Raw genomic sequence first — 19,480 nt, 5'->3', positions numbered from 1 at the left:
ATCTCGCTGCGTAAAATATCCCTTCTCCGTCTCCAACTTCACTCCTCATTCATCCGCCACATTGTCTGCTTCCTTTCCTTTATTTGATGCGATTGCATTCCCACCTGCACCGAATCGAAATCAAGTGCGATTGGAAGCGAAACGAAACCCCCGTTTTTTGGCGGAGTAGAATGCGGTTCTTTGATGCGCATTAGGATTCGAATGAGGCTTCACACCTGCCAAACGAAGCGCACTGTCCGACAATGTGCAGCAGGATTCGTTTTAATCGCAGTAAAGCTTTCTGGTGTGAAGGCGACCTTACTCTCTGTATGTTGTTATGCTGCTGAATCTTCTCAATAAATTATCAATAGTTCACCCTGAATAACTTTCTCTAATGACAACCTAAAACATGAACCTTGGTTGAAAAAAAAAAAGTTCTATTTTTATAATATTTATCTGTGGAACCGAGTAAAACGTAAATGTAATGCCCCGGCCCCTATAGCCAAACTAACTGTAATGCCTCAACTCCTACAATTCCAAGTGCTTCCCATTTCAAATATGATTATTTTGGGGGGTCCCCAGTACAAGTGATTATTTTGGGGGGTCCCCAGTTAAAATATGATTATTTTGCGGGATCTCCAGTTCAAATGATTATTTTGGGGGGTCCCCAGTACAAGTGATTATTTTGGGGCGGTCCCCAGTTAAAATATGATTATTTTGGGGGATCTCCAGTTCAAATATGATTATTTTGGGGGGTCACGGTCAGAAAGGTTTGACGGAATTATTGGACTTTGGCGGATGTACGTACCGCCCGAGGAAGTGTGGAATGGAATGGGCCAACTGTAACAATCAATCAGTGATTCCCTTTTTCTTTGGAGCTCCCCCCCTCCCCCTCTTACATGTGTATATGTCACTGCAGCATGCCCAATTGATGAGACCGTTTTGTAATTAAAGCTCTACCCATTATACACCCATGTACGTATATGAACAAGAATAGCCTTGCTGGGTCTACTTCTGGCTATGCGTTTAAATCAAAGTCCTTCATAACTAGACATGTTGAGCCAGTCTCTCTCTCTCTCTCTCTCTATCCCTCTCTATCCCTCTCTCTCTCTCTCTCTCTCTCTCTCTCTCTCTCTCTCTCTCTCTCTCTCTCTTTGTCTCTCTCTCTCTCTCTATCCCCCTCTCTCTCTCTCTCTCTCTCTCTCTCTCTCTCTCTCTCTCTCTCTCTCTCTCTCTCTCTCTCTCTCTCTCTCTCTCTCTCTGTCTCTGGTGGTGCATTGTGTGTGTAAAGAGGAGAATACAATTAGACAATGGGAAACACCTGCAGTTCAATTAACCCTGGCACTGCTCCCATGAGTCATCCCCCCCCCCCATTTCCACCCACCATCTGTCTGGGCTATGGGACCACTAGCCTGCGATTACAGATCCTATAGCCCGTGGCGAAAATCCAAATAAACCGCTTAAATGTGGGGGAAGTTATAGTTAACGGCTTCCTCACTCTCTGCATATGGCAATGGGTAATAATTAATGCCAGTATGCAAGTTTAGACCAGTTGGTAAAGCCACACTGGGTAGGACAGACAGAGTTTTGCTCATTTTATAGTAGGATATGTAGTGAAGGAATGGAATGTTCTTTGACCACCCGCTACACCTAACCTAGGTCATCCTTCTCTCAAGGCGTTACTGAGATATCACATTCACAATGTTGGGACAAACATACTGTATTATTGTACAGTCGGACAGACGGTCAGTCAATCAAACGGCGGATGGATAAATGGACAGATGGACGGACAACATAAAGCAACCGGCCAACAGATGAGGCATAAAATGGGGAAAAGAGCACAAACGCCTGTACCCTAGAATGGCTGATAGCTTACCAGTATATTAAGTAGATACGCTATTTACAACAGAGAATAAATTAAGCTTTCGGGACAGCTACTCTTAATTTGGGACTGACCCATTGTTTTTCAGGATGTCTGGTTGCACCTTGAAGTTCAAACGCACGAGTAGGAGTTGTGCTAGGAGTTATGCTATAACCAGAGCCATCTAATAGAAGAGTTGCGATATTGAGGGGGAAGAAACCGACTGCTCGAGTGCTGTTCATGCAGCCTGAACTGAGACAAGCTGGAGTTGGAAATACATTGTTTTCAACGAGGGCGGCGCAAATAATAACTATTTTAAGCAAGTGTGCAACATGACAACTGTTTTAAAGTATTGTACAGTAACAACTAAAGTCTCTGTAATGTTTATGTTGTACTATTACTACAAAACAATCTAAAATAAAGGGATTTAAGATCATTAAAGCTGTGCTGTTGCCTGAGTTCAATGCATTTCTGCCTATACTTCCGGTCCTACAAGTCTATGTAGGATAGCCACCATTGGACTGAAGCCCCATGAAGTGAAAGCAGTTTGCGTAACTCTGTCTATATCTAAGGCTCTGGCTATAACTAAGTTATTTCCGAGAGCAAAATGTAAACCTGCCTCCTGCTACTGTATACGTAAAAGTAATTCCTTCTGGGCAGTTGGAAAGATGAGTGAGTGAGTTGGAAGAGGAACAATTTCTCTGTGGTTCATGCCAGCAGCGGATGATAATAATGAAAACACAATGAATAAATTATATAACAGGTTGCACTGGCCCACTGAAATATAGCTGGAAACCCGTGTATAGTTGGTTGTGGGTACAAATAAATTCTAAAATACGAACATAAACAGCCATATGGACTCTCATGAAAACACAAACAAGTAAATTATTATTCAAGTATTTTTATTGAAGTTTGCACATGAGACAGGACAGACAACAGATACATGACAACTTACAGAACAGATACAGGACAAAACAACAACACCAGTACTCAACATTCATGTATAAAATATAAAAGTCTGAAATACAATGTAAAAAACCACAAATTGTATATTAACACAAACAAGTAAATGACATACAAACATGCAGTAATTATATACAAAATGCATACCATAATACAACAAACCAGGGGTCTTTTCAAGGACCCCTTAGCTGAGAGGGACTTGCACTATTATCAGTGTGTATATCAGGGTTCCCCAATTAATTTTCCTCAAGGGCCATATTTTGACTAGGGAACCAGGCTGGGGGCCGAGTCCGCATGCGCGAAAAATTGGGTTTTTTATTTTTTCATTCGTTAATTAAAAATTGTTCTCAACCAGTGGTCCGGGGACCACCAGTGGTCCTTGAGGGGGTGCCCAGTTTGACATGCATAGGCTACTGACCCCCATTTAATGCCATTTATATCTGGGACACCCCCACAAAACAAAACAAAAAACGTTTTTTTCTTTTTTTAATTCTTCCAGGGGCCACAAGGGGGCGCTCTGCGGGCCGCAAATGGCCCGCAGAGCGCCTATTGGGGAACCCTGGTGTATATGTTTTGGTTTGTTGACTTATCTTTTTATGTTGGATTCATGTTAATGTGATATTTAGCCACTTAAACCCTCATGTAAACGTGATCTTTAGCTCTGTACTTGGTCTGCTCTTTTTTCCCTCTCCACTAAACCTCTATGCCGAAAATAACCGATCTACAAGCTTGAATAGGGATGATGGGGTTCAACAAAATGTTCCTATCACACACAGATTTAGCTGCCCCCCTTTAGTAACTCTGAGGACCCGCCTGGGGTCCCGGACCCCCTATTGAAGACCCCTGCAGTAGCCCAAATTATTATCCGATCACTGCAACCAAAACATCTCTATTTCCGGTTAAATAATGCCTGCAGTTATTATGTTTACTATATGGAGCAGCAGTATTCCTTAACCCATTTAGGCCTGAAAAATGTCTTCTAAGTCCTGATAGTTTTCTGAAATACCTCATGTTTCTATATCAGTGGTGCTCAATATTTCATGTCAAGGACTCCGACTGAGAAAGGAGAGAGGCCGCACAGCCTGTAGTCACGATGCCATCAAAATCTTTATTTTTCCAACGTTTCGGCAACAAGTTGCCTTCTTCAGGGAATGTCAAGGACTCCAAAAATGATATGTAATTGGCCGCCGACCCCTTCTGAAAATATGTTGTTCCAGCCAGGAACCCCTCAGAAGCAAAGATTTTAGTTAAAAGCATTTGCTCTGAAAGAATATACATTCAAAGATTTGAGCCACATTGTCACAATGTTTAAAAAATAGCAGACCTAAAAGCTCGTAGCGCGCCACTCGGTGGCGCGCTACGAGCTTGTAGATCTGCTATTTTTCAATAGCTAAATTATAACATAATGTTTAAAACACCAAAAGGGGTTCCCACCCAGAATGGGATAACCATACTGTATTTCTGGAAGAACAGGACACTTTGATATTTCTACCACTACTTTGTTCCACAGGTTGAAAAACTAGCTAATGTTATGGACATGTTTTGTATATTATGAAGATGTCCATAGACGTTCTACATAATTCTTCATTTCGGGCGGCGGCAGTGGCTCAGAGGTAGAGTGGCTGGATGGTAACCGCAAAGTTGCCTGTTCGAACCCAGGCTCCCCCAGAGTTAGTGTCGAAGTGTCCTTGAGCAAGACACTGAACCCCAATTTGCTCCTGATGTGCTGGCTAGTGCCTTGGTTTCTGCCGCAACATTTACCATTTATTTCCGTCTACACATTTGTTTACAAAACATTCTGACCTGGTCTATAGAGAATCAATGAAGCATTGATGTGAAGTGAAATTAGAAGCTGTATCTCGCGGTGCAGAAAAGGCTGCGGGTCATTCAGTTGATATCGTTCCATCCCAGAAGTCCGCTGACAAGCTCCATTGCCAAGTCTTTAAGTCTAAAAGTCCCAGGCCTCATGTGACAAGCAGAACACTTTCTCTGGGCAAATTTAATCACTGTGTTGCACCGCTTATCGGGAGATTGAAATCTGAATTTAACCCATTTTGGGCGGGAACCCCTTTTGGTGTTAGCCGAGTGACGCGCTACGAGCTTGTAGGTCTGCTATTTTTGAAAAGTCGAAGAACGACTGACATAGAAGAGGACCCTCGGCGGACCCTCGGCGATAGAGCCTTCTATGTGGCAGCCCCTGCCCTCTGGAACTCTCTCCCCTTGGAGATTCGCCACACTCCTACATTGGACTCTTTCTCTGCACTGAAGAGACATTTGTTCAGAGGCTTTTGGCAACTAGTTTGTTTGTTTTGTTTTTTGTTTTGTAAAGCGTCCTTGGGTTTCTTGAAAGGCGCTATATAAATCCAAGTTATTATTATTATTATTATTTATTAGAAACATAGCTTTTTCAGAAAACTGTCAGGATGTAGAAGACAATTATAGAATCTGATCACAGGTCAGAATGGGTTAAACAGACGTAGCAATCTGCAGTGCGCCGCCGCTGTGGTTCCGGCCATGAAAGTGTCCGTGCCGACGCGGCTGAGGCAGAAGCGAGGGTCTGTCAGGGGCCTCTCTGCTGCGAGCATCCGCTCAGTATGCACACACTCAGGATCAGATTAGCTATGCCAATTGCATATTTGTTTTATTCATATCACAAGTTCTGACAGTTACTATGACAACTATCGAGCCCCTTTTGTTGGAGCCACAGATTTGTGCACAGAAGTGTCCACAGTTGTTATATAATTGCTCTTTTCTTTTCTTATACATACATACAGCATTACAATACATGCTGTTTGTGTGTGTGTGCGTGTGTGTGCGTGCGTGTGCACACTTTCAGTTCCTGTAGAAGTAAACTTGGAACCTCTCACTAATTTTCTCTTGTCTGTCTACCATCTGTCATGTCGTTCTTTCTTTGAACAGAAGCTAAAAAATGAATTCTGTTGGTTTTCCGGCTGTCACTTACACACCCCCCGTCTGTCTCTGTCTGTATGTCCGTGTCTCTGTCTCTATATATAGAACTCCCATCGAGTGGGTGGAGCGCTACAAATACCTTGGTTTCTGGTTGGATATACGCCTACATTTTAAATTTCATATTGATTATTTTGTGCAAAAAGCTTAAATTCACTTTGGGCTTTTCTTCTACAGATTGAAGGCTTGTTATGATTGTTCAGCTCTCAAAACACTACTGGTCACTTGTCCCTTTCTGTCCCAATTGGACTATGGTGATACCATCTAAGGTTGGCTTGCTCCTCCACCTTGGCCAGACTGGTTCCCTGTACCATCCATGCTGCTGCACTGACATTCAGAACTAACTCACCTTTCAGAACACATCACTGTACATTGCATGCAGCTCAGTGGCCTTGTGGTTAGAGTGTCCGCCGGGTAATACCAAAGACTGTACAAATGGGACCCAATGCCTCCCTGCTTGACACTCAGCATCAAAGGGTTGGATTGGGGGGTCAAATCTACTAATCAAATGATTCCCGAGCGTGTCACGGCTGCAGCTCACCGCTCCTTGGCTGCGGCTCACCGCTCCAAGAGAGGGGTCAAATGCGGAGAACAAATTTCACTGCAGTAACGTGTGACAAATCGTCCAACTTTGACTAACTTTGACTTTGGTTGGTTCTCATTGACATCTCCCAGGGCTGCATCATTAGAATAATTTCATTCATAAAGCCATTCTTGGTGATCTGCCTCCTTACATTTCCTCCAAATTCAATTTGGTAAAAAATGGTCTAAACCTCAGATCAAATGCTCGGCTACAGCGTGTAGTACCATGCAGCATAAAAATCTGAGGGGGGTAAAAAAATACGCGTTCTTTGGCCCCTGGTCATGGAATGACCTGCATTCCAGACTAAAAGTTGGCCTTGAAAGTTTAATTGAGAAGTTTCAAAAGGATCATCTGTACAGTCCAACACCTGCACGTGTTGGATGTGTACTAGCCTTTGTATAGGCCTATATATTTATTATTTCTGTTCATATTGTACATTGTGTATAATTTGCTGGTTCAAGGTTCTTTATTATGTGTCTCCCGAGGAAGATTCTGTGCACAATTACAGTTGCCACTTGTAAAATAGACTCAGTCTCAATGTGTTTTTACTGGTTAAATAAAGGTTACAAAATAAATAATAAAATATCCCTCTGTCTCTCACCTCTCCCTCCCTCTCTCTCTCTCTCTCTGTCTCTCTCTCTCTCTCTCTCTCTCTCTCTCTCTCTCTCTCTCCCCTCTCTCCCCCCTCTCTCCCTGTTTCCCACCATCTCTATTTCTCTCTCCCTCTATCCGTCCTCTCTCTGTCTCTCTCCTCTCTCTCTCTCTCTCTCTCTCTCTTTCTCTCTGTCTCTCCCCTCTCTCTCTCTCTCTGTCTCTCCCCTCTCTCTGTCTCTTCCCTCTCTCTGTTTCTCCCCTCTCTCTCTCTCTCTCTCTCTCTCTCTCTCTCTCTCTCTCTCTCTCTCTCTCTCTCCCCAGGTACTTCAGCCTGAACCAGAGCTCAGGAGCTCTCACCATTGGTCAGAACACCCCGGTGGGCAGCTACTGGCTGAGGGTGGGCGTGTCTGACGGTGTGTGGCCCGACGTCATCTCGGGCGTCCGAGTTCACGTCCGAGAGCTGGAGGAGGAGGCCATCCTGTCCTCTGGCTCCCTGCGTTTCACTGGTACTATTTGTTTCTGTTTTGTTTTATTTATTCGCACAATAAAAACGGTACAAGCCGGTAACCCTTATTAAAACTCCTATAGCGCCATTGCCGAAGATCATTGTCAATTGAAGCCTAATTTTGATACTGACGCTTAACGCCATTGCCGAAGATTAATGGCAATTGCGCTTTTATAGTGCATTCGATCGATCGAGCCATAATGCTACTTGCTATGTTGTTAGCACAGCACTGGATCGCCCATCTTAGATCGTCGTCGCCATAATAATCCATTCTATCTGTTTCTTTCAATCGCCTGTATCTCCTATTCCTTGTCCCAGATGGCATTTTGGTCAAAACAGCGTTTCTTTGACGGCACAGAGCCGGCGATGTGGAGCTCTCCAGTGCACCGGCATAGATCGATCATGTAAACAAGGCCTGTCTCGCTTTTCAAAATAAGAGCTCAAATTAAAAAAATGCTGGCGTGAATTAGATCCTAATTTTTAAAAAAATGCTAGCGGAGTAAGAGTTAACTCATTCCCGTCCAGCAGGGGGCGCCGATAGTTCAGCAACCGCCACCGTTCACCACCAATCTATTTGGCTGTAGAAGAAGACGAAACCTCCTCCTCTACCGACAACAACAATGGTGAAGGTTGTCGCGGGGTCCGTACTAATCACTCGCTAAGAGTATTTAGAAGCGTTCATATTTTAGATGCGCGGTCACAGGGAAGAGCTATAGAGCCACTAAACACAGTCGCTTTATTTATCCAGCGTGATTTGAAATGTAAAACTCTTAAAAAGGCCTAGAAAGGCCTCATCCACCACCTTGCTCTTTGTTCAATGAATTGAGGCTGAAGGGGAAGCAATCGATCACAGAGCTGCCGCTCGAGGGGAGCTTTGATCAGCGCTAAGCCAACTTTATAGTTTTATCATTAATTAGAGCACTAATTAACACGTTAAAGGCGTCGTTGGCAGAGTGGGATCTCATTAAGAAGAAGTGCAGGTGAGAAAGGAAACGAGTAGTAAGTCAACCATAGTAACAGGGGCGGAGCTACCGGGGGGGATGGGGGTGTGGTCTCCCCCCGGCCCGGACCTCCTGGGGGCCTGGACTGTCAGATGATCGATGGACGATTTTTTACACAGTCACTCACGACAGATAAAACCAGCGGGCCCCCGCAAATCCCGCATCCTCTCGCAATTAACCAGATACAGAGCTTATAGCTACAGTATAGCCTGTAATAGCCTAAATGATGAGAATGTACTGTGCTGGACTGTACAAGCACCGTGGAGTCTGTCTCACACTCTCTCCAACAGACATCCTCAGCCACGCTCCAAAAGTGTCACTCATTAGTAGGCTAATCACTCTGCGAGGAGTGCATATGTGTGGAGTTCCTTTTCTCCACAACGGACTTTTTCGCTTCTAAACCCCTTGTTGCTTTTGCCTGTGTGCGTAACTCAGCAATAAGGTGAAACAGAACACAAAGATGAGTAGCCTATTACGCAGCACCTCTCTCTCTCGCTCTCTCTCTCTCTCTCTCTCTCTCTCTCTCTCTCTCTAGCATGTGTGCGCACTGCTGCACAATGTCTGTGACTGTGAGACTGAGCCGACACAGACGCGGTCAATAATATATAGCATAAATAATAGGCCAAATATAACACTTTCCCTCTATCTGTGACTGTGATCAGCTCCTCACACACATAACTCCTCTCTCGTGCCTTCACGCCTGCTCAATCTCAGCAACTGTTTGTGTAAATATGTATACATTGTTTCCCGTTCCGGGGGGGGGGGGGGGGGTTGTCAGGTTCAGCCAAGTGTGCAGTTGAATATGTGTATGCGTGTGTCTGTGTGTGTGTGTGTACGCACATACTATTGCCCTTGTTAAAATACTTTAATATTCATACCTTAGCTTAGACCAGTGGCTCACAAGCATTTAGGCTCAACACAAAAGAAAAATTAGACGTTTGCCCGGGACCCAAACTAGTAAAACTAGCAGATCTACAAGCTCACAACATGAGCGTAAGTAAATGTAGGAGACTGAAAAAAGGGGATATGTACTTGCGACCCATACAAATTGTTCCGTGACCCAAACTTGGGTCCCTGGCCCACTGTTTGGGAATCAGTGGCAGTTATACCACAGGTTTTACCCCTTCGCTTTCACTTTTTAATTATTCCAAAATAGCAAGAATAGCCGATCTACAAGCTCACAACACAGTGTGATGTCACGTGTATTCACTTGTAACCCATTAACACCTTTTTGTGCTAAAAACGTTGTAACCCTAAGGTATATACAGGGGGATTGTTCCTTTAACTGTGTTGGCGGGCTGAGGCTGGGACGAGGAGTATTATGGGATATCTTGTGTTGACTTTCTGTTCTGGTGTGCAGGGAAGCGGTCGCATTATTGAGAGGAAGAGAGATACTACTTTGTTTGTTTACTACGGAGATTGGATACAGAATTAGAACCCTGGCTGATCACGTTTGTCCTTTTGAATTATTATTTTGTTAATTAAATCACCAGTTCTGCAACACCAACAGGATTATTCCGGAGAGGAGAGACACGGCGGTTATAACGTGTATACACGTCCTCTCAATAAAAAACGCGGGGGTGCTAAGGAGGTGTATAGGCGTCTTTAGGTCCTTTTCAATGATATAAAACAGGTGCTAAGGAGGTGTATAGGCGTCTTTAGGTCCTTTTCAATGGTATAAAACAGGATCGCCGTAATCCATTTTTTGACAGGTCCCGTTGCTAGGCAGTGTTGATTTCATCGACTAAAACTAAGACGAAAAATGTTCGTCGACTATGCCTTTTTCCACTGACAAACTATTCATAAGTTTTGTTCCAAAGACTTATTATCCCGGACATGTTTTGCGCAGCATGGGGCCTAAGGGTGAGAGGAGCGCCCTTGTTGCCGAAAGGTTTCCGGTTCGATTCCCCGGACGGGCAGGACAAATCTGGGTGGGGAAGTGATTTTCATCACTCACCCAACACCGCTGAAGTGCCCTTGAGCAAGGCACTGAACCCCCAACTGCTCCCCCTGGAGCTGCTTAGTGGCCAACAGTATAAGACTGTGGTTGTACTGGTCAGCTCCCAGGTTTTAATTTGTGTGTCTGTCTGTGTGTTTCTATGTGCAGGGCGTTGCTGAAAATGAGCACCTGTGCTCAGCTACTTCCCTGGGTAAAAAAATAAATGTTCCCGTTCACTTCCTTGTTTACGGCCCGACAACACTAGAGCGTCGAAGTCCCGCCTCCTACCAGGGCCCAGGAAATGATTCCCCGTTCATTTTCCTCATAGACATTTCAAAAAGTATTTATTTAAAGACCTTTTAAGCTTTTCAAAGCCAACTCGAGTTGTGAGAAATCATGACAACAAACACAATTTTTCGGGCCGAACAAATAATTAGAAAGAAGTAGAAAACGGCAGGTTACAACACGTTTCTTTCTTGTTTTTCTTCTTTGTAATTATTTGTTTGGTCCAAAATATTGTGTTTATTGTCATGATTTGTCACGACTCGAGTTGGCTTAAAGGTCTTTAAATAAATACTTTTTGAAATGTCTATGGGAAAAATGCATTGGGAATTATTTCCTGGGCCTGGCGTCGTCATGAAAGGGGGCGGGACTGCAACACTCATTCATCGACCTCATTTATCAATTGAGTGTAAAATCTGCCCCAAATACGAGTGTAGGTTTTGTCGTGGCATTTATAAAGTGATCGCAAACAGCTGATCCTTCCTTCATTTCATTCCTAGCAGTGATAAATGTGACGGCTGAACAACTGCAATACGACCATGATACAACGTATGGAAACCATGGTTACATGATGGAAAAAGCCAATTAAAAATAGTTTCCCCCGCTTGCCTTGCTGCCCGCCTCACCCCGGCCCCCTCTCATACACACACACTCAGATGCACGCACACGCAACTTGCAAGCCCAACTGTTGTGTTGTATCTTAAATAAATAAAGAACGAACACCTGCATGAATTAAATAATAGCTGTAGGCCCTGTCTGTTTCTCCTCTCGCCTCGCTTGTCTGGCTGTCATGTCCACACACGCACGCACGCACGCACACACATACTTGCAAGCAACTGTCACTCTGTGTGTTGTTAGTTGTATAAACAATTATTAAAGTCTTTATTCATTTAATATACAACAAGATTAGTGAACGAAAACCTGTGATTCTGTGAAGCATTAATTAAATAACATTGCTCACGTCATTGGAATGAGTTTGGACGCGCACAGCCCGTGAGTGACAAATGCTGTTTTACAAATCCAGGTAGCTGCATCTCCTCCTCCTGTTCTGTCTGTCTCTGTCACTGTGGTGACCATGCTGTACGTTACAGGTAGCTGCATCTCCTCCTCCTGTCCTGTCTGTCTCTGTCACTGTGGTGACCATGCTGTACGTTACAGGTAGCTGCATCTCCTCCTCCTGTTCTGTCTGTCTCTGTCACTGTGGTGACCATGCTGTACGTTTATGACAGTTATTAGATCACTGTGGTGACCATGCTGTACGTTTATGACAGTTATTAGATCACTGTGGTGACCATGCTGTACGTTTATGACAGTTATTAGATTGCCTCCCTGCCTAAACCATGCTGTACGTTACAGGTAGCTGCATCTCCTCCTCCTGTTCTGTCTGTCTCTGTCACTGTGGTGACCATGCTGTACGTTACAGGTAGCTGCATCTCCTCCTCCTGTCCTGTCTGTCTCTGTCACTGTGGTGACCATGCTGTACGTTACAGGTAGCTGCATCTCCTCCTCCTGTTCTGTCTGTCTCTGTCACTGTGGTGACCATGCTGTACGTTACAGGTAGCTGCATCTCCTCCTCCTGTCCTGTCTGTCTCTGTCACTGTGGTGACCAGGCTGTACGTTACAGGTAGCTGCATCTCCTCCTCCTGTTCTGTCTGTCTCTGTCACTGTGGTGACCATGCTGTACGTTACAGGTAGCTGCATCTCCTCCTCCTGTTCTGTCTGTCTCTGTCACTGTGGTGACCATGCTGTACGTTACAGGTAGCTGCATCTCCTCCTCCTGTCCTGTCTGTCTCTGTCACTGTGGTGGCCAGGCTGTACGTTACAGGTAGCTGCATCTCCTCCTCCTGTCCTGTCTGTCTCTGTCACTGTGGTGGCCAGGCTGTACGTTACAGGTAGCTGCATCTCCTCCTCCTGTCCTGTCTGTCTCTGTCACTGTGGTGACCAGGCTGTACGTTTATGACAGTTATTAGATTGCCTCCCTGCCTAAACCACTACTACACTATTTCATTCATTATTGTTATTGCTACTACTTGTATTTGCCTGTATCTCCTTCCCTGTCTATCTCTCTTCTATTCTTCTATCTGTATCTCCTTCCCTGTCTATCTCTCTTCTATTCTTTATCTCCTTCCCTGTCTATCTCTCTTCTATTCTTTCTTCCTGAGTTTTGTCCTGGCGCACGTAATTCCGGCGTGCACCCATATTTTGGCGTACGCCACGTTGATAAATGAAGGCCTATATCTCTGAATCAACGTCGCTGTCCATGGTTTTGATCAGAACGGCAATGTAACCATTAAGCATCTCGTTTGGAATATAAAGCTTCTAAAGAGAGATGAGACTTGACAGCGCGAGGTAGTTAATGGAAGATTATACCTCCCAGTTTTTTGGGGGAAATGGAAGGGCAGGGATTTTCAGAGTAAAATCTGCCCATTTGCTTTGCACTCTAGTGCTTTATTTTGACAAACTCTGGCAGCATCATACGTGGTAAAACCTGGAAAGCATCTCTGTCATTTTAGATTTTAGAACAGTGGTTTAAAAAAATAGTAGATCTACAAGCTCACAGCGTGCCGTTCTGTGAGCGTGTGCTGTGGTAAAGACAGACTGACTTTCCCACTTATGTATTTTTACCCCCAGTATTTTATGTTTCAGTACAATCACCTTACCGTACCTTTTGAATAACCATATGGTCATCACCAAACATATTGAATAGGACAATACTAGTTAGTTTGTATTCAGAGTGTTTGTGGTCACATCTTGACCCTGGTTAAACTTTATTTCTAAAACGGGTAGTCCCAATACTTGATTCTGATTGGCTGGTTACCGGCACGTGACCGGTGTAAATTTCACCGATAACCCACACCTTCAATCACTTTATATCATCCTGCAGCCTTGTAGCTGTACTGGGGAAGGGGAGCGCTTGATTGCCTTGCAAACCCATGCTGTGCGGGCGTCTAAGCGCCGCCCGGCTCATATGACTGTGAATGTGTGGCTCCAGGCGGCCCCGTAAAGACATCAAGCGCTATTCTCCCGTCACATAGCCTACTTGCAGCAAAACAAGGAAGTGATGTGGCTCGCTCTGGTGGCGCAAAGCGTAGCTACTTTTGTGAATTTAATAGTTGTATTAGGTTAATATTGCTATATGTTTGTAACCGTTTTAGAAAAACAATAAGCCACTCGAGGCCCCAGCTTACCGGGTATTTTACAATGGCTGGGGGGTAGAAGACCCGAGGCGCAGCCGAGGGTCTGCCTACGCCCACAGCCATTGTAAAATACCAGATAACCTGAGACCTCTCGTGGCTTATTGCTTAAATATTTCATATGCATTACAAATGATGGACAAACTCGGTTGAATTCTGATTTGTATATGTAACTTTATATTATGAATGAAGAGTTGTTTGCTAAAAACATGATTACTTACCTTGTGGATTATGATGTCTGTAAGGTTTGGGAAATGTTTTCTGTGTTTATTTTGGCTAGATACAGTAGGTTGGTGAATCTAAGGATCATTTTGGGCGGGAACCCCTTTTGGTGTTAGCATTATGTTAGGCCCAGATTGTGGGTGGGGAAGGGATTCCAGTTCCAGGTAGTAGAGGGAATAGAAGGATAGCTGGATAGCTCTGCCCTTATAGAGAACAGTCAGTAGCACAGAGTCAGAGTATAGCTAGACTGTCGTGTTGTTTTAAACGCACCCTCAGTGAAAGGTTAGGCTTGATTAGAGGTCTGTAAGTTTTTTGTTTCCTTAGTTTTTCGTGAACTACCTTTTTTGTGAAACTCTTTTTGGAAGAACATTATTTTTGAACAGCTTGCAAAAGAAGAACATTTTCTAAATCTCTGGAGTGTAATTTCTGTTCACCTACAGTAGCCCTCATCCAAACAAACTCATTTACATGCTGCACATCTGGCTATTTTCGAAAAATAAAAAGTGTGAATTTCTTTTCACAAATCTTCTATTCTGCGGGGTCCCCGGCACAAAACATTTCCAGATGCGGGGGTCCGTGCCCAAAAATACATATAATGTTGGGGGTCCTTATTGGAACCAAAAGGTTTGAGAACTACTGAAAAATGTCTTCTAAATCCTGACAGTTTTCTGTCAGGATTTGCGCCACATTTTCACGATTTTTCAAAAATAGCAGACCTACAAGCTATTTTTCAATAGCTAAATTATAACATGTTGTTAAAACAATGTTTAAAACACCAAAAGGGGTTCCCGCCCAAAATGGGTTAACTGTGTTTCTTGACAATGTCTGCGGTTTGGCCAGTTGGACGAGAGTTGTTTTGCCTACTTAGCCATGCACCGAGCGGCCTCCGCTTCTGGCTGTCTGAAAAGCTATAAAACATAATTACTTTTTCCATTTGATTTCCCATGTTACAGTTGTCTGTCCACCCACATTGAGCATTCATCTCTTGCACTGCTGTTGAGCCAAACATTGAAACTTTTAGTTGCGAGCGGGTGTTAATACGCACTGCAACTAGCAGATCTATTCTACTATTCACTGCAACTAGCAGATCTATTCTACTATTCTTGGGGCGTCCGTGGCTCAGGAGGTAGAGCAGGTCGTCCAATGATCCCTGGGTCGGCGGTTTGAATCCTGGCACCTCCTGTCCACATGTCGAAGTGTCCTTGGGCAAGACACTGAACCCTATACGGTACATTGCCTCCAATGAGTTGGTCGGTGTGAGCTCGCCACCATTGGTGTCTGAATGTGGGAAGTGAGGACGCTGGCGTCGACTGTTCGCCGCTTCACCTCCCAATGTATGAATGAATGAACCATTGTAAAGCGCTTTGAGCACTTGGAAAAGCGCTATAAAAATGCAATTCATTACAGTGCAAGCTCACAACGTGAGGGCTTGTAGATTGGCTACTCCTGCTATGCAACACCCACGCACGGCTTTATGGTGACTCTGTCTTCCAGATACAGGCTGATACAGAGAGACAACAGCATCTGTCACAGCCGTGAATTAATTGATACTTGATGTCATTAGATGATTATCAGCCTGTCAAACCACTCAAGGCTGAAATGACAGGCTTTCGGGAGAAATCTTTTTTGCTCGCTTTATCTGTCATTGACAAGGCGAGAATCTTCGCACCCCGGCTGGTGATAATATTGTCTTTAGTATTCTTCACCTTTTTTTGTTTTTTTTTTTTTTTTTAGAACCGTAAAGTTTATATTGGTTGCCTCAAGTTTTACATCTATCTCTCTTGGAAAAGTCCCAGTAAAGGTCAATTTAGAGGTGTCACGTTCAGGCCCTTGACATTTAAAAGGCTGGAGTTGAAGGCTATTATGGCTACCTCTGACTCTAAGCCGGTCCCTGGTGGAGATTAAAGATGCCTTTCTCCAACCTTCAGGATATTTATTGGAGGGTGGCACCACAAATCTGATTGATTGCGAGGTCATGAAAATCTTTCACACGTCAGATGCAAAATTGTTCTCAGCAGGGAAATAAAAGATCCTTTCTAAATCTGTCTCGTGGCAGCGGTGGTACTCAGATATATATATTTTATTGTTTTACTAATTTATAGTAAGTAAAAGTATAGCAATAACACAACGTAGAAATCCTCTGTTTACAATTAAAGAAAAAGCCTACTGTACATTCAAAATGTTACTTAAGTAAAAGTAGAAAGGTATTGTTGGCATCAGCATACTGTCTACAGTGCTCCTTGTGTCAGAATGTCCCATTTCAGATCTACAAGCTCATAACACCTCACCATGGCTCGCCATGCGACACGTTATGAGCTTGGCAAAACGGAAATTTACAAATAGCCGATGTACAAAACAGGTCTCAAGTGATTTAATGTATGTTTGTAATAACAAATCTAGTAACTCAAGTTTTAGCGTATAAAGCACATTTTACTCTGAGTAAAGTATTGCCATAGAAGTATAAAGTGTCGAGAAATGTAAATACACAAGTAAAGTAAATGTACCTCAAAACAGTACTTGAGTAAAATGTACTTTAGTTACTTCCCACCACTCTTTAAATGTCTCATAGTCATGACTCGTTCACCTCACAGACAGAATCAGCCTGCAGAAACACTGAGGATCAATGAGTGCGGCGCATGGTAATGGAAGGCCAACGGAATCCGTAACCGAGCAGCCTTTGATCAACTCCTTAGCTGTCACTGCACTGCCTGCAGCTCACCCTACCCTCTTTATCTCCCACAGGCATCACGGCCAGGGAGTTTATCGACTCGCACGTCCGCGGGAAGAGCCGACTCGAGACCCTGTGGGATTTCCTGGCTGAATCCCTGGCCGTCAGACCGGGGAGCGTGAACATTTTCAGCATCGCGGACACGGGGGAGAAGACCTTGGACATTCACTTCTCCGTGTTCACCGACACAGAATATCTGCAGCCGGAGAAGCTACACGGAACCCTCGCTGCACGGAAAAAGGAGGTTAGCAGTGGTTCTCAACCTTTTGTTTTTTTAGCCCTGGATCTTCAGCATATTTCTGCATCAATCCCCAAGGACCACCTCACCTCCACACCTCCCCCAAGGACCACCTCACCTCCACACCTCCCCCCAAGGACCACCTCACCTCCACACCTCCCCCCAAGGACCACCTCACCTCCACACCTCCCCCCAAGGACCACCTCACCTCCACACCTCCCCCAACTATATCATCAATCCCCAAGGACCACCTCACCTCCACGCCTCCCCCACCTATATATCGTCACCTTCTTAAACTAATGGTCAGGGTTCCCCAATTTATTTATTTATTAATTACACATATTACGCTAACTTTGAGATTATGATAAATATAAAGTGCGTTATAAATAAAATCCATTATTATTATTATTATTATTATTAAGGGACCTAGCATGAAGGGACTTTTGGTCCCTTATTTTATTTGTCTGTTTTTTAACCATTTTGACCTGAGATCAGATTCTAAAAATGTCTTCTAAATACTGACAGTTTTCTGAAAAAGCTATGTTTCTATGTCAGTCGTTCTTCGATTTTTCAAAAATAGCAGACCTACAAGCTCGTAGCGCGCCACTCGGTGGTGCGCTATGAGCTTCTATGGTCAATTATGGTCAATTCTATGGTCAATTTTTCAATAGCTAAAGCACAACATAATGCTAACACCAAAAGGGGTTCCCGCCCAAAATGTGTTAAGGGGCCAAGCCCGAAGGGACTTTTGGTCCCTTATTGTATTTGTCTGTTTTTTAAGGGGCCAAGCCCGAAGGGACTTTGGTCCCTTCTCCTTCTCCTTCCACCAAAAATAGCAGTTCTGGCTTAACCGTGCAGTCGGTTTTTGCTAAACTTGGCAATATGGTAGAGGGCTAGTATGCCAAACGGTGAGGATGCCAAGCCCACAACCATTGGCCAAAGGGTGGCGCTATAGCACTCAATTGAAAATGCAAACTTTGAACAGGCATAGCTCATGAACCATTTGACAGCAGGCATCAGCAATAAAACTTTGATACGCATATGCGTCTCCTCATGCCAACTTTCGTGTTCTGGCTTTTCACCTCTGAACTTTAGATCTCCCACCATTTTGAATTATACTAGACCTGTATGTGCCCGTCGCAGTCGGCCACCGGCACCCGTTTTAACTGTCAGCCGGTGTCCCACATGGAGATCTGTGTATGTGCCTGTGTGTGAAGACTGCAAACTGAAAAGTGTACTTGGCAATCAATTCGGCCCACTTGCAGAGCCTGATTGGTTGAGCCTCAATTGGCTGAGGCAGAGGCTGGAAATTGCACAGGTGAAAGGAGTGGGCCTCATTAGGCCCACTGGCAGAGCCTGGCCCAGGTGAAAGGAGTTTGCCTCATTATAGGCCCACTGGCAGAGCCTGACCAGAGCCTTTTGTGGTTCTGGAGAACCGTGGGTCCGACCGTCTCAATACCTGGCACTGCACTCCCTGTGGGGGTGTGGAACACGTGTGTCCAATGTGAAGTCGGTGGGTCAAACGGTTCTCGAGTTACGTGCATTACAACTGTACACACACGCACGCATCGTACACACACGTACGCACGTGCGCAGAGATGTGGCGCATTTATAGTAGGATGTAAAACAGTTCAAATCTATCTCCTCCCGGGATTTTTGATCAAAATGCATTTTGTACACGTGCATGAACTTTGGACCTATATTGACAAAAACATCAGGAGAATCATGCCAAATAGCACTGAAACCAGTCTTATTCCAATTGGCCACAGGGGGCACTATAGCAATCATTTAAAAATGACAACTTTGAACAGGTATGACTCATGCCTTGTTTGGCCATAAACCATGGATCTTGTTTACAGTGTGCCTTGACTCATGTGGAACACATCTGTCACTTTGACCAGTAAGCTCCGCCCTCAGATTTTCCACCATTTCGAGCAATTTGAAAAATGCTTAAACCTGATTTCCTGCTGGGATTTTTGATCAATTTGTCTGAAATTTTCTACACACAATCTATGGACCATTATCTGAAATCCCACTTGAAGGGAAGTTTGTACATACAATATATTGCAGCTATACAAACATATAGCTGCAAGCAGCAATAACAGGCACTTTGAACATGCATAACTCATGCCTGTCTGTCTGTCTGTCTGTCTGTCTGTCTGTCTGTCTGTCTGTCTGTCTGTCTGTCTGCCTGCCTGTCTGTCTGTCTGTCTGTCTGTCTGTCTGTCTGTCTGTCTGTCTGTCTGGTGTACGAACAGCTGGGTGGCCCAAAGTGGCACTGTTGAGCAGCCTAAAAGGGCTTATTGCTTGGTCCTGTCTTACCGCTGCTTGGAGCTATATTTAATCCGCCAGTGGTTCTCAACCAGTGGTCCGGGGACCACCAGTGGTCCTTGAGGGGGTTCCAGGTGGTCCCCAGCTAAATGA

At 44.4% G+C, this 19,480-nt stretch overlaps 1 protein-coding gene across 3 annotated transcripts in view; it reads left to right on the top strand.

The window, feature by feature from the left end:
• LOC306923648 (neural-cadherin-like) overlaps positions 1 to 19,480 on the top strand; it is a 424,677-nt gene that overhangs the window by 294,289 nt on the left and 110,908 nt on the right. For all 3 annotated transcript variants that reach the window (XM_079501857.1, XM_079501859.1, XM_079501858.1), the window contains 2 exons: positions 7,269 to 7,453; positions 16,833 to 17,062. In XM_079501857.1, coding sequence (XP_079357983.1) covers positions 7,269 to 7,453; positions 16,833 to 17,062 — 415 coding nt within the window. The remainder of the gene's footprint in view (positions 1 to 7,268; positions 7,454 to 16,832; positions 17,063 to 19,480) is intronic.

Source organism: Electrona antarctica (genome assembly GCF_951216825.1).
Source record: "Electrona antarctica genome assembly, chromosome: 5".
NCBI classification, from domain to species: domain Eukaryota; kingdom Metazoa; phylum Chordata; class Actinopteri; order Myctophiformes; family Myctophidae; genus Electrona; species Electrona antarctica.
The sequence above is the reverse complement of the archived record's forward strand: the minus strand, read 5'-3'. Positions and strand labels throughout refer to the sequence as shown.